Source organism: Folsomia candida, unplaced genomic scaffold (genome assembly GCF_002217175.1).
Source record: "Folsomia candida strain VU population unplaced genomic scaffold, ASM221717v1 Fcan01_Sc030, whole genome shotgun sequence".
NCBI classification, from domain to species: Eukaryota; Metazoa; Arthropoda; class Collembola; order Entomobryomorpha; family Isotomidae; genus Folsomia; species Folsomia candida.
This window is the reverse complement of record NW_019091222.1, coordinates 633873-649129: the sequence shown is the minus strand read 5'-3', so window position 1 is coordinate 649129 and position 15257 is coordinate 633873. Positions and strand designations below refer to the sequence as shown.

Here is a 15257-nt window from a genome sequence, read left to right as displayed (position 1 = left end):
TGTACATATATATTGCCTTCTAGATCCTGAACAAAAAGGACTTAAGTCCATTTTCCATCTCGCATTGAATATTTTTCTTCACGCGCGCCGTTAATGCTTTTCTGGAAGACTTTGCTAATTTATTGCTAATTTTCTCCCCCCGGAACCGAAATTTTCTTGAAGTATCGACTGTCTCGCGAAGCTGGGAGTATGGCTTCTTACATACAGCCAAATTTTTTTTATTGAGTGGAGAGGAGGGGTGTATGTGGGATTTACATTTTTCAGCATAAAGTTGAATTTTTTTCGATTTCATCTTTCATAGTTGTTGCACTGTGGATTAGTCCAAGGTCGGTCCAAAAAATTACATTTTATATTTTATGATACCAGGCCCCGATTTAGGGGCGGGCAACACGGGCAGCCGCCCGGGGCGCGAAATCCTGGAGGGGCGCCGGCAGGCGCCCCGGTTACACTAGGTATAATGGAATTTTCCTGTTGTAAATTTTGAAAATCTTTTGCTTGGAGCTTTACTTTTATGAAGTTTGGACAACCCATTGCGACATGTGTTGATGCACCACAGCAATTTTTGAAACGTGCAGTTTCAAAATTTTCACTCACACTACAAATAGAGATAACTAATCCTACTTAAGGTCTAGTAAAATAGAGGACGACACGATTATTGGGTAAAATTTATTCATCCAGGGTGAAAATCGTATGTATGTCGAATTTGGCATAATTCTACACAAGTGGCCGGAAGAATGGTTTGTGCAGAAAAAGTATGAATAATTCTGCATAAACCTTCTTACAGGTATATTCTGCAGAAAGGTTTAGCACAATTATGCATAGTTCTGCATATTTTGTACACAAATTGATCCGGCATAAATTTTTCTGCATATAATCCAGCCAATTTCTGCGTAAAATCCCCTAAATTTTTCACCCAAGATGGTTGTGTAAAAATATCCAACGGTTAAATAAATGAGTGAACAAATTTCCCCAATTCCTAACCTCTATTTTGCACAACATGTACATTCTCTAAAACTTAAATTTAAAATAATATGCCTGGTGATACATTTAGAGTTTACGCTGGGGAGGAAAATAAATTGTATGATATAAAAACTGTTCTATCTCGCATTGGTCATATCATCTGGAGAGTTTGCATGTTGGTACCCCAAAAAAATCGTGGTTGTATGTACATCATTCCGATTATTGACAAATGTCAAAGAGGACTCACTATGCATTTACAAGTAAAACTGAAATCTCCATGCGACCAATTTGATATTGATCACCAGAAAAATTAAGCATCTCCGTACGTTTGAATTTTTCATAATGCGCTACTTTCAACGCTTGGCGCGATTTGTAAACTGTTTTCCAAGCGAAACCTCGGTTTTTAAAATTTTCGAATTTCAGCGCGAATCCAAAAATTCGAAGACATGTTTCACCAAACTAATTTACCTGGCTTATAAAAAAATCAGTTGTCTTCAAATTTGAAGTTCAGAATACTTTTCCAGTATTTGAAATTCATTAAAATTAAAAACTCGTTCAAATTTTCAAACAAAATTGCATGTGGATTTTTTAATTTAAAAAAACCAAGGTTTTGGCTGGAAAACAACTTCGCGCTCAAACTACCGCATTATGAAAAATGCAAAAAATACGGGAACGCTTTGATTTTTTGTGGTGAACTAAATAAAATTGGTCCTATAGAGATCTGGGGTTTACACGTAAATGACCTGCATTTTCAGTTTTTTTGAATGCATATTTCCAATTACTGCATAGGAGTTTGTCCCAATTTTAACAATAATCACGAATAAATATGAAAAATAATTTCACATATTTAAACGCTATTTAAATCACCGTCACACCGATAAATTGTCTGAACTTTTAAAGTTTCAAAAATGGAGACTAACAATTTTGAAGCGCTTTAACTTCTGGCTTATATTGTTCTCGAATTTTTTGAATTTAGATCTAATATCGAAATAGTTAACAGCAACACAATTATAAGCGAAGCATGAGTGGCGAAAGAATTTAAAGTGATTTTAGTGACAAATGTTAGCTTTCGGGTGGGTACATAAGGCGAACGTTAGCGATTTTAACCTTCCATACCGGCAGTGTTTAACTTTTCAAAATTCAATTAAGTCAAAAACTCCCAACCTGGCCATAAAAAAACGTAGGGAAGTATACAAGGTATCAAACTGTAAAGGATGGGTTAGGGTTTTAACTAAAAATAAACCGGGGTGGCCAAAAATGTATGAGTGGTATTTGATAATTAAGCTTTTAAGTTAAATCTATGGCATACAAAGATTGAACTGCTCAATATTTTAAGCTATTACACATTTAAGCTGTAGGAGCGCAAAAAGTTTGCTATCCCATTGTACATGTCCATTCTAATAAGGCCAGGGTAAGAATATTTTGCTCAAATATTTGATTGAGAAAAAAGTCACGCGCCGAAGGCGCGAGCGGCTAGGGGCGCCTAATTTCTTTGCCCAGGTAAGATTTTGGGCTAGATCGGGGCCTGCCAAAGGTTGCCAAATTGTTAGTGGAATATGCGGAGAAAAGTGACGTAAAGTTAAGCAAGGTTCTCGACATTTGTAAAAGTCGTTATGATTTTAGTAACGGTAATTCTACTTAGGAAATATGGTTTTGACCTAGAACACAACGATAGATAGCTTTCATTTTGATTTAGATGACTATCAAATAGTTGGGTATCGCCTCCTTCCTTTCATAATGCCATCCACTGGACGAAGATTAGCACAGGAGGATGACGATGAAATAGATGACGAATCGAGCCAACCAACATCTTCAAAAAAGCCAAGGAAGGACACAAAGAAAAAACGAAAACCACAAGCTACCGTCAAGGCTTCAGATTTGGATGCCCTAAGGAGTCTTATTTTATTCAAGCCGGTAAAATTATGAAATTAGTTTGCTTAAATTAATTTGGTATGTTTTTTATGACGATTTTCTTTTGCAGAAATCAACAAATGTAGCGGAGGTCATCAATTTGAATAAGAAAATGTCGCCGTTTATCTTAGCTCTGGGGTCTATGATTAACTTAGAATTCGAAGCGTTCTTTGTAATTCTGCAGAAAATCGCCATTCCATGTGGCGAAAAATTTATAAACACTCTTAGCAACTTGATAAAGAATTCCTAATAAGCGTCTTTACCGAGCTCTTGGTAATAACGCGTCCTACAAAAATTATACGGGATTATTACCGTATCAATACCAAACGGGTAACTAGCCTTCCACCGCAATGTTTTAAGTTATGTTTAAAATTTTGGTAATAAATTCCTACGAGCCGGTAATTATATCCTACAAATTTAGATAACACTCTTTACCATAATTTTAATAAAGTGTAGTACAAATTGTTTCCGTTGTGGTGCTGATGAGATCTACATTTTGGTGTAGTTTATTACCATGGAAGTAAGAATTTTAATACATTTGGTGTGAAATGTGAGACGCTAAACAGTGCGCATTTCTCAGTTTCAGTTTCCGCTCAGCTCAACTCAAGTCAACACGGCGAACCAATTCTGCCCGTGGGATAAAAATTGAAAAACTTCTGGAAATTATATATAATTGTTGGAAACAGGTGAGTATCAAATTATCATATGTAGGTGCCTTATCAAGATGGTGATCATCGAACGAGTAAATAATAATCTTATGCATTTATTTTTTCAGTGAAACAAAAATTCAAGTTGGAAATCGGAGCAGGTATTTTTCTGCAAGACGATCAGGAGGCGTAGATCGACTTTATTTTTAGTTTAAAGTTAAATACTCGGATTCTATGTTTGGTATTGCTAAAGTGAAAGATTTATATATACATGATTACTTTGAAACAATGCAAAATTGTAAAACAGTTGTTAATTATATAAGTGTACGGCAAAAGCTATAAAATATTTAGTTCGATTTAAATTTCATGTAAATATGTATGTATGTATGTATATAAATCAATAGTTTACATTATTCTTAAGTTTTGTAATTATGTATTATATGTCAAAATTATTTTACAATAAACCGTCGCAAACGCGCATACGGAAGTAGCTTCAGACGTACTTCACCCCAAACGGTCCCACCAAAACTCGGGAACACTTAATTTCACTCTATTTCACCTATAGATTAATTTTTTGTAAAAATCTCATTTTGCCCCGACCACACCCCCTGGCGACGAGGGGGTGTGGAACAACTCGGGAACACTTAATTTCACTCTATTTCATCTATAGATTAAATTGCACTAAAAATCTCATTTTGCCCCAACCACAACCGCTGGCGCCGAAGGGGTGCGGCAAAATCGGGGAAACACTCAATTTCACTTAATTTCACTTAATTTCATTTAATTTCACTTAATTTCACTTAATTTTACCCATAGAATAAATTGCACTAAAAATCTCATTTTGCCCCAACCACACCCCCTGGGGCCGAGGGGGTGTGGCACAATCGGGGAAGCACTTAATTTCACTTAATTTCACTTAATTTCATTTAATTTCACTCAATTTCACCTAATTTTACCCATAGATTAAATTGCACTAAAAATCTCATTTTGCCCCAACCACACCCCCTGGCGCCGAGGGGGTGTGGCACAACTCCGGAACACATAATTTTACTCTATTTCACCTATAGATTAAATTGCACTAAAAATCTCATTTTGCCCCAACCACACCCCCTGGGGCCGAGGGGGTGTGGCACAATCGGGGAAGCACTTAATTTCACTTAATTTCACTTAATTTCATTTAATTTCACTCAATTTCACCTAATTTTACCCATAGATTAAATTGCACTAAAAATCTCATTTTGCCCCAACCACACCCCCTGGCGCCGAGGGGGTGTGGCACAACTCCGGAACACATAATTTTACTCTATTTCACCTATAGATTAAATTGCACTAAAAATCTCATTTTGCCCCGACCACACCCCCTGTCGCCAAAGGGGGTGTGGTCCGGTTGCCCCCAAAAGTTGATGGGATCCTCCCCCTGGGGTCCTATGTATGATGGCGAAAACCGATTTCGATTATCTCGATCCGTTCTCCTGATATCCTGCTGACAGACAGACGGACAGACAGACAGACAGACAGACAAAGTCTTCACATAAAGTAGCTGAAGCTACTTAATAAATATAATTTAATGAAAGATTATTGTAAAGAAAACAAAAATCTATTCTTTTCGGTGGAAATCTGCACTACATTTGGTAATAATGGGGTATACGTAAGACAAGCATTAATACCGGTATGAATAGCACACCGTGTACAAAATGGGGTGGTTTAGTACCAGGCGGTAGACATTTTACTACATATTGTAGTACATCTGTCATACATCATGGTATTAATTTTATCCGAAAAAGTGGTCTTTATTACCACTTCGGGTTAAATCAATTTCTTTACCAGCTGGTGGTTATTATTACCGTTTCTGCAGAGTCATATACGTGTGCATTTTGGTAATGATTTGGTAATGATTTTATTTAGAGTGAAGGCTTTAGACACATGTTTCAAGCTTTTTACTGTTCTTCACATACCATTACCTTTGGAATCGTTAGATTTATGGATGTTTATTGTTTATGGTGTAGGGGGTAAACCATTTTCCCGAGGTCAGGTTCCGCCAGTTGTGCAGTCTTTAATTGGTCAGATTCTACCAAAAATTTAGATTTTATATTTCATTTTTTTTAATTCAACGTTATTAGTAATGTCAATGGTCCGAGTTTAAATGAGTTTAATACTGCAATATTATAATTTTAGATATTCAAATACTTCATAATCATTGTATCAATTATTATTGGTGATTAAGTGTAATCAATTAATAAATTACTCGTCAATCATAAATAACAATACGTACTTGATTTGTGAACTTCATTTAAAGCATACTGATCCTTTATAAAAGGCAAAATGCACTTGGCCTGAAGCATATCATAAAGCTCAATCTAAAGTAAGCTCATACCCTGAATCAAGCCACACGATAAGAAATGTAGCTCTGTTAGATAGATAGCTCAACTTGCCTCAACTTGGTGCGGTGCACGGGCCTTTCCACACTTAGCACCAGAGCACGTCCACGCAGAAAAGTGTGCATCATATTACAATACAACAAATGATCTGAACGAAAATCATTCATTTTATGGGTTATAATTTAATCAAAATAGCGGAAATAAGTTTTCAATTTTTTCACGGCGGTCTCGAAAAACAAAAACGTTGTCAATTTTTGAAATTTGGTATAGAAATTATGATAAAATTGCAGTATAGCGGCCTAGCTCGGATTTGACTGAAATTTTTTGTGTGAATACCCTAAGGTCCCATGTGCATAAAAATACCTTTTTTCGCGGCGGTTTCAAAAAATAGAATTTCTAAAAATTTTTGAAATTTTGTATAAAAATAATTTTTCTCTTAGATTTTCATGAAAATGGCTTTTGAAAAAGGAGAGCTAGCTAGTAGTGCTACCTAGGAGAGCTAGCTAGTAGTGCTACCTAGGAGAGCTAGCTAGTAGTGCTACCTAGGAGAGCTAGCTAGTAGTGCTACCTAGGAGAGCTAGCTAGTAGTGCTACCTAGGAGAGCTATCTGGGAGAGCTAGCTAGTAGTGGTACCTAGGAGAGCTAGCTAGGAGTGCTGGAAACTAGAAATCTCATCTTACCCCGAAAATCTGATTTTACCACAAAATATTCCTATCGTGTGGGAAACTGAGACAAAGTCTTGAAATTCTCTGGAACATCCAAGAAAAATTTGTATACAAAATTTCAATAATTTATAACTTTTTTACTATTGAATGTTTTTCAAAAAATCCTTCATATTCTTGTTCAGCATAGTTTAATTAGTCTATAAAATCATTTTCAGGAAAATCTGAGGCAAAAAATAATTTTTATACAAAATTTCGAAGCTTTCTAGAAATTTTAATTTTCGAGACCGCCGCAAAAAAAAAGTATTTTCTTGCTCAGGGGACCATAATAGGTATTTACACAAAAATTATCAGCCAAATCCGAGCTAGTCCACTGAAATAAATCCGAGCTAGGCCGTAATAATGCAATTTTACCAAAAATAATTTACAAAATTCACTCCCCAATCACTACAGAAGAGAATAAGAACCAGTTCAAAATAATAAATTAAAGAAGGAAGGTTGAAGTTTATTAATTATTTGGAACATTTGTTATAATTTATAATTAATTCTCCAGTATAATTATTCGACTTGAGTAAACAAGAGGAGAGAAAAACAGAACGAGAGTGGGCATGGATGAGTGTTCAAAAGTTGTTTTCCCACGTCCAAAAAGCATCCTCGCGAAAGAAACAGTCTATTCCAAGATATATTTTGTCGTATGGAATCAAGCTTGCGCTCACTTCATCTGGAGCGATAGCTTTGCTTCATCCATAGCTTGCTTAATTACTTCAGTCAAAGCAAAACTGGTTGCTTTTATGAAGTAAAGCTCGAATTTACTTGATATGGGTGAAGGGCACTTTTTACTTCACGAAAAGTCGTTTTTTACTTTAGACGAAGCGGTTTGTTTTTAGTGTGAAGCCTGGCAACGGCTCCATCTACCATTCAACTTGTTGAGCGATGAGAAGAGGGAATTTATTGAGGCGTTAAATCTGCCAACTTTCGAAGCTCCCGAGTGTGGAGTGCTGGTCAAACGGGTCACTCTGGTGATTAAGGATGGAGCAGTTTTGAAGGTGTTTTATCCCGTGTTTCCGGCAGATAAGAGCGCCGAAATTGTGGTTGAGTGGGCGAAGAAGAATAATATTTGAGGCCAAGAGTAACAAGGACGAGGTGCGAATTGAAATATGTCATATTACAAATTGGTGTGTCATGCAAGACTAAATTTGTCAATAATAAATTAAATGAGAAGCAAGCAATAACGTTTTTATATTTTAAAATCCGTACAACTAAATATAAAAATCTGCAGCATAACTAATTAGATGCATGGGTCTACTAATTGAAAAAAATAAGATGACAAAAATGTAGAACGAACGACTCTGATCGAGTTCAGAGCCTAAATTCATTTGCAAATCTTGGTTCATATTATTTTTTAGGTTTCATGAAACGAAAAGTCAATTAGAACAGGTATGAATAAATGGATTATGTAAATATGTATGCATTAGCGTTTTATGAATAGGATAATTTATTTACTGGTAAATAATGTTATGGAAGGGAAATTTGGATAAAATACATAAGTTTGAACCACTTATGTATTTTATGAAAAAAAAGTCCTTCGGAAGTATTGAGATGGTGATCACATTTTATTAAATTAAGCATTATAAACTTGGCCAAGACATAAATATTGATACTATTCACATTCTAATTTGAGGGGATCCTCTCCAGCGTCGTCTTCATCCGAAGAATAGGAATTATTACCGTCAAAAGCCAACATTTTAAAACCGATGTGTTCACCTTCCGCGTCCATATCGCTGTCGCTCTCATGCTCAGATTTTACATCGCTAAATGGCGAAAAATTGGCACGATTATTGAGGTCACAATCTTCATCTTCAGACTTGATCTCATCCTTTGTCCCATAATTGTTGGCCTCCTCCACGTCGTCGTCGTCCTCCTCGGAAGAAAGGACATCTCGAATGGTACAATCTTCCTGCTTTATTTCCACTTCGTCGTCTGGAATATGCTCAATTTTTGTACGGGATCGCGTCACTCGTGAAGATGATGGCCTGGATTGTGCAGGACGGCTGGAATAAGCGAGATTTACAGTTAGAACCATCGAAAAGAAATTTTATACCAAAACTACCTTCACCTTTGAGTAGAAAACGTTTATAAATTACGTCATCAAAGAAAGGTGGGGGGTGAGTGATTTTACGTCGCCAAACTCACGCAAAGTTTCCTCAGAGTGGGTTAGGGGCCGTCCATAAATTAGGTAACGCAAAAATCGCGATTTTCTCTAGACGCCCCTTTAACATGTGTGACATAGGCAGGATATCATTCGAGCCGCAGATCCACCCTCTTGCGTTATGTAATTTATGTACGGCCCCTTCAGGAAGGGCTGCGCTGCGTGAGTGTTGTCAAAATCAGCGTAATATATTTTTTGATGAAGTAATATATGAACGTTCCCCCACCAACCTTTCTCCATTTGCAAGACGCTTTTGCACGCCTTGATTTTTCTTTCGCCCTATATGGCTTTGTTCGCTCGATGCCCAGCGGTTTTCCTTGGGGGCTGAATGGTCCATAGTTAAATGTCTCCTGAGCAGATTTGGCTTGGCGAACAGGATGGGGCAGTGGGGGCAGGGGAGGGTGTACTCCTCGGGGGGCAGGTGGTTCCTTTTATGCCGGGTCATGTCAATTCGGACGACGAAGCCGGTGCGACAAATGTCGCACTTGAGTGGCCGCTCGGCGCGGACCTTGTTCTCGTGACGGCGAGCAATGTGCGACTTGAGGTTAGGTTGTGACGTAAAACGGAGAGAAGAACAGGACGGTTCTGAAAAAATAGATTAATTAGAAATTTTAGAAGATCTGCGTACACTTAAAAATCCAGTAACAAAATTGTACAAGCTCTACCCAAACGGCATTGACAAGTAATACGATTTAGTAATATCTGGATATTTAAGTGTCACCATAGCGATATCAAATTTTACAGGACCGAATAAGTTTATCGTGTAACTGTCATAATTTTGATAAGAGTAAACGAAACCTGCATGCGTGACTATATTTACCAGATTTCTAACAAGTTATCGCCGGCCCAATTATAAATCCGGGGATGTCAAATAGAGATGAGTCGGTTGGATATTTTTCTAATCCTTCCGAACCGACTTTTAATTTTTCGGTTGACAAAATATTCATCCTCAATCCGAACCGGTTTAATACTTTATCCGAAAGTCGGATAATCGACTTAACTCTGCAACCTCACAGAAGTTTCATACATGGGTGGGAATGACCCAATTCGTGTATAATATTTTGGGGAAGTTGACCGGAAATATAACCCGATTTATAATTCAACCGAAAATATACATATTTCTCAAATTATATAATTTGTCCAATATTTTGCACATAAATTTGCATAATCTCACCAGGACATCGGAGTCCGGCGCTCGAGCTTTCGCCAGATTCATCCGAGGGCGGATGCATCGTTTTCACGTGCAGGTTTAGATAATATTTTCTCCCAAACTTGCGCCCACACCCGGCCCACTCGCACCGGAACTGGGCCATTTCCTCGGGCTTCTTGTGCGTTTCGAAGTGTGCCTTGTACGCGTTGTGGAACACGTGGATCTTGCAAATCTCACAGCGAACCTTTGGGGACGTCCCGAGTCGAATACTTTCCTCCTTTTCGGCCTCGTTCTTGTGCGTCCATTCGTGCTGCGCGTGACCATAAACGGTGACCGGCCGGGCACAGATGCGATACGGGATTTTTCGGTATGACGGGTTTGAAGTGTCCGATTCTGCGTAGTCTTTGTTCCCTTTGCATCGGTTGCCTTGGGTGAGGTGCGCGGCGAGTCGGTCCTGCCCGGAAAACTCTTTGCCACATTTGTCGCATGACAAGAATCCTTTCCCGGATTGGATGGCGGCCTCTTTTTCTTCGGGAGTTTTGTGCCCCCATAAATGCGCGGAGATGTTGGACACGGTTTTTCCGCAGAGGTCACAAATGTGGGTGGTAAGTCGACCGAGGGAGTGCATCTTTGTGATGTGTTTTTGTAAGCTGTGAGGGAAGATTTAATTTTATTAGGGATATTTCTCTCAGAATGGAACCTTTTTTTCGGGAAAAATGAAGCCAAGAATTAGGGAACACAGGAAACTTTTCTTCCCGTCGAATAAACTTATGGGTCTGGGGAATGTGTCAAAACCTGTAAATGAGGTGACTACTAGCACAAATAATTCACTCTAATTGGCACGTGGTTCGTAGGGTTGGCTAGATTTTTTGACATAACTCGTTAGAAAATATCGGTATGGTATAGCAATAAAAAAAGGTTCCATTCTGAGAAAATTGATGAGAATATGAGTAAATTTGTGAAGATGCATACATGTATTTGGAAGTGTAGTTCTTTTCGCAGGGTTCACACCGAAAAGCGTCTGAAAATTGGTTACCAGTCAGATCAGTAAAAATACCTTTATACCTTTTTAAAAGGTGGGGTTTCTCCTACATAACGGACAACGAAAAAGGGTTTGCGCCGGGATGAAGTCGTAATGCATGAATATACTCAAAAGAACCCATTATTTTAGTATGGACTATTAATACTTACACTTTGTCGCCCTTAACGACAGCCTTCTCCCCCCGCGCTTGTTTTCTTAGCGCGTGGTATATTTTCTGTCTCGTTGAGTTGCTCTCCTTGGGCACCGCGTGTTCCTTGGTCAAATGGCACCTCAACCCTTTCGACGTGGCGAACAGGGCGGGGCAATGGGAACACGTGAGCGTGTAGTCGTCACGTGGCCGGTGATTCTTCAAATGGTGGGTGAGGCCAGTTTTGATCGGGTAGCTCACGTGGCAGATGTCGCACGTGAAGGGTTGCGCGCCAGGTGGCGCTTGGGTTTTCCTTCGCTCGTTGTACCTGCGACACCGCTCGGCCGTGGTGACCCGGGGGACGCCATGTTCCGCGGTGAGGTGTCTGCGCAGGATGTGGGGGCAGGCGAAGAGCATGGGGCAGTGGGGGCACGTGAGGATGAAGTCCGCGCGGGGCCGGTGGTTCTTGAGGTGTTTTGTGAGGTCGTTGTTGATGAGGAAGCGCGCCTGGCAAATGTCGCACTTGATGGGGCGCTCGGCGCGGATTTTGAATTTGTGAAGGCGACGGATGTGATCTTGCAGGTTGGGGTGCGTCGTGAAAAAGCGGGAGGAGCAGGACGGGTCTGGAAGATAGCAAAGGAGATAACAAATATTTGTAAATAAGCTGGTACAAAGATCATGGTTTAAGCGTAACATGAAGCAAAAACTACAGTTTGGCCACCTGAATAAGAGACTATTTTGGTCAATTTTAAAATTTTCTGGTAACTAAGAAAAATATGTAAAAACCTAAAAAAGCTATTCACAAATTATATGCCAATTTTAAATACATTTGTTAGCGATTTTTAGTTTTAATTAGTTGCTATCCTGGGAAAAATTGCAAAATGCGAAAAGAGTCTCTAACTCAAATGACCAAACTGTAGAAGCAAAGAAAAATGGTAGAAAGTCCTGGAAGCTGAAAAGTTTTTAGGAATTGGTCTCCAGAATTTTTTGTCAGAAACGGAAGCACTGCAATTTTTTTCGAAAGCCGAAGGCTGAAAATGGGCAGCTATATTTAAACAATTAGAAATGTGCTATCAAAATCTCACACGGGCACTGGAAAGAACCGGCCTCTCCCACTTTCCGGTCTTTCCTCCCGATGGAAATAGCAACCCCCTCGTGGTCAATTTTCGTATGGCGGATGAGGAACTCCTCCCCCGAAAACTGGCGACTGCACCCGTCCCACTCGCACCGGAAGGAGGTCCTCTCCTCCGGCTGTTTATGCGTTTCTAGATGCTTCTTGAAACCCGTGTGAGGCACGAATTTGCCGCAAATGCGACACGGAACCATGGGCGCGGTCCCGAGGCGCACGCTCTCCTCCTTTTCCTCCGCGCTCTTGTGGGTCCACTCGTGCTGGGTGATGTTGGAAAGGAAGACGGGTTTGCGACACGTGGGACATGGCAACGTCCGGTTTGACCCGGAATCGAGGGGGCGCGGGAGGTCGCTCCGTTTGCACCGGTAGCCGATCGTTTGGTGCGCGGCGAGTTTGTCGAAGCCCTTGAATTCCTTGCCGCACTTGTCGCACGTGAGGATTGCGAAGCCTTTGCCGGACTGGATGACCTCGCGTTGTTCGGCGGGGGACTTGTGGTGCCAGAGGTGCGCGGGCAGATTGGAGACGGATTTTCCGCAGAGGTCGCACAGACGGAGGAGGGTGATTTCGGGGGGATGCATTCGCTGGAGGTGGTGCTGATGGCTGGGAGAAGGGGCAAAATTTTAGTAAAATTAATTTGGCCAGTTAATTGTTTGACCCTTTACAGAGTATGATTGATTAACTACGAGAAAAGTACAAGTATTTTGGGGTCATGAGGCGGGAGAAGAAATTCAGTTGTTTTAAAAAACTCGAAAAAACTGAAAGATCTAGAATTTAATACAGTATGAAATGTCCAAATTTTCGGGAAGAAAAGGTTAAAATTAAACTTTGGCTGGTATACGTAGGAGAAATCCCTAAAAAAAGAATGCAGATTTTGTGCTGCGGAGATAAAATGGTGAGAATCAGTGACCTTCTATATAGAACTCTCTTCCTCCGGCAACATAACCCAAATTTTTGAGGACGACTTTTGTCTTCCTTCCGAGTTAAACAATTTCTTGGATAAAATGACAATTTTTTTCCTAACGAATCAAAGAGTTAATTTTTGATAGTGTAAACTTACCATTTATGAGTGGTGAAATTCTTCTCGCACAAATGACACCGATAAGCGTCTGAAAATTTGAGGGATTTTTAATTTAAATTGATAAAATTGGGAGAAAAATGGTAAAAAATTCTCAACTCACTTAAATGTTTGGCCTTGACGTGCACCTTGATGACCTGGAGTCGTCTCCAGTTTTCCTTGTAATGCGCCCCCGTCACAAAGCCGCAGGTGAGGCAGGTGTAAATCCCGTCTTCTAAGGCGATCTCATAGTTTTCGTACATTTTCCGGCCGTCCGGCGTGTCGACGAGGGGGCCGAGGATTTCGGGGATGGTGTTTCTTCGTTTTTCGAGCATGACCTCTTTCTCCTTTGGGGTCAAGCGACGGTGGGGTTTCGACGAAATGTTTTAAGTTGAAACAATTAAATTAATGAACGTAAACCTTATCCTATACGCTGGAATTTTATGCAAACAAAAAATAGGATAACGTGCAATCTGAGGCAATATATTAATTTCACGAGGAGAAATAAATCTCACCTGATTTTGATTAAATATTTAGGTTGACAAATCAATTTATTTGTTATTTTTTTCTCCTCCAGATGAGAGCGAGAAAATCCCTCCCGTCACGCGAGTTTGAGTTGGGTCGGGGTGAAGAGAAACGAGGAAAGCGAGAAAAGGAGGAGGCACCCTTCTTATGGGAAAACTGCCTGCCGTCGAATTTTCTGAATTTTTGATATGTTGTAGACTTCGATGTGCTGAACAAAAGTCTCCATACCTCCGACCCCAGATTTTCACTGGTTTGACCTCCAACCGAGGTCAAAGGTCAATAGAACTTGGCCATAAATAAAAACATGCAAGATTTTGAAAATTTCTTGTGACTTATGTTGTTGATGGATTTTCAAAATTCCAAATGTTTTTGAAGCCTTGGACCGTTGGGCGAAATATATATTCCCAGATTTTTTAAATTCGACCACACCCCCCGGATATTGAGGTCATAAGGTCAACAAGCGAGATACATTTTTCCAACTAGTTATTTCAGTTTAAAATGGATGTATAATGGCTCGGTTACCAATTTTTGGCGAAATCACGGCGAATTGTAGGGTCGTCAAAGGAGAGCTCAGTAGGTCACACCCCTCTAATATGGGCCGTGGTGGGTGTGGTCGAAAGTGGAAACAAATGAGTAAAATCCGTTTCCACCATGGTTTCACAAATTAACCATCCCTATTTAACGTAATTTTGACCGTGTTATCCACCTCAACACAATGACCTTATGTTGTATGACCATGGGGGCAGGGGGTGTGGCTATCAGCGCTTTTGTATCAACTTGATCAATACCTGGCATGCGACATATCATTTTTCTCAGCGTGCCGAGGTGATTACGATGCAATACTTCAAATTTGGAAACCACACCCCCAGTGGGTGTGGTTCCCGGCGACTTTTCCAATCCTTTGCAGATAGGTCATGTAGCATATCATTTTTCTCAGCCAACTGAACAGATTACGATGCAATACTTCAAATTTGGAAACCACACCCCCAGTGGGTGTAGTTCCCGGCGACTTCTACAATCCCTTGCAGATAGCTCATGTAGCATATCATTTTTCTCAGCGGACCGAGGAGATTACGATGCAACACTTCGAATCTGGAAACCACACCCCCTGTGGGTATTGTTCGGCGTGATTTTCAGATCATTCGCATATAAGGCATGTAGCATATCATTTTTCTCAGCGAACTGCATGGATTCTGATTTGATACTTACAATCTCATAACCACACCCCCTGTGTGGGTGTGGTCTTTGGCAGCTTTTCTCGTCCAGTAAATTCGGGCTGTCAATGTGCCAATTGACACGTCGACATATCATAATTGTCATAAATTTCAAATATAACTGACATTTAAAACGTGTCAATGTAAGTATTTGTCAAATTTGGTGACACATTGACATTGACATATTGGATATTTTTGACATTTTCACAAATCTGAGTTAACTACAGTATCATGCATATATGATGATAC

General features: G+C 39.9%; 1 protein-coding gene across 1 annotated transcript; it reads right to left on the bottom strand.

Annotated features, from left to right (window-relative positions):
- Positions 1 to 8152: 8152 nt before the first annotated feature.
- Positions 8153 to 13863, bottom strand: LOC118439117 (zinc finger protein 546-like). Its single transcript, XM_035860156.1, has 8 exons — positions 13785 to 13863; positions 13394 to 13702; positions 13273 to 13321; positions 12172 to 12815; positions 11109 to 11709; positions 9942 to 10567; positions 8998 to 9352; positions 8153 to 8609 (listed from the first exon to the last, which is right to left on the bottom strand). The coding sequence occupies exons 2-8, from the start codon at positions 13602 to 13604 to the stop codon at positions 8219 to 8221; spliced, it is 2877 nt and encodes a 958-aa protein (XP_035716049.1). The 5' UTR covers positions 13605 to 13702; positions 13785 to 13863; the 3' UTR covers positions 8153 to 8218.
- Between the last annotated feature and the right edge of the window lie 1394 nt (positions 13864 to 15257).

What these genes read in the sequence shown, in the direction of transcription:
- LOC118439117 (XM_035860156.1), bottom strand. Translation starts at nt 13,604, where the DNA reads ATGCTCGAAAAACGAAGAAACACCATCCCCGAAATCCTCGGCCCCCTC. An exon ending in CGGTTCTTTCCAGTGCCCGT is followed by an intron (nt 11,710 to 12,171) that starts GTGAGATTTTGA and finishes GCTATCTTCCAG; the next exon opens with ACCCGTCCTGCTCCTCCCGC. An exon ending in CGTCTTGCAAATGGAGAAAG is followed by an intron (nt 8,610 to 8,997) that starts GTTGGTGGGGGA and finishes CGCTTATTCCAG; the next exon opens with CCGTCCTGCACAATCCAGGC.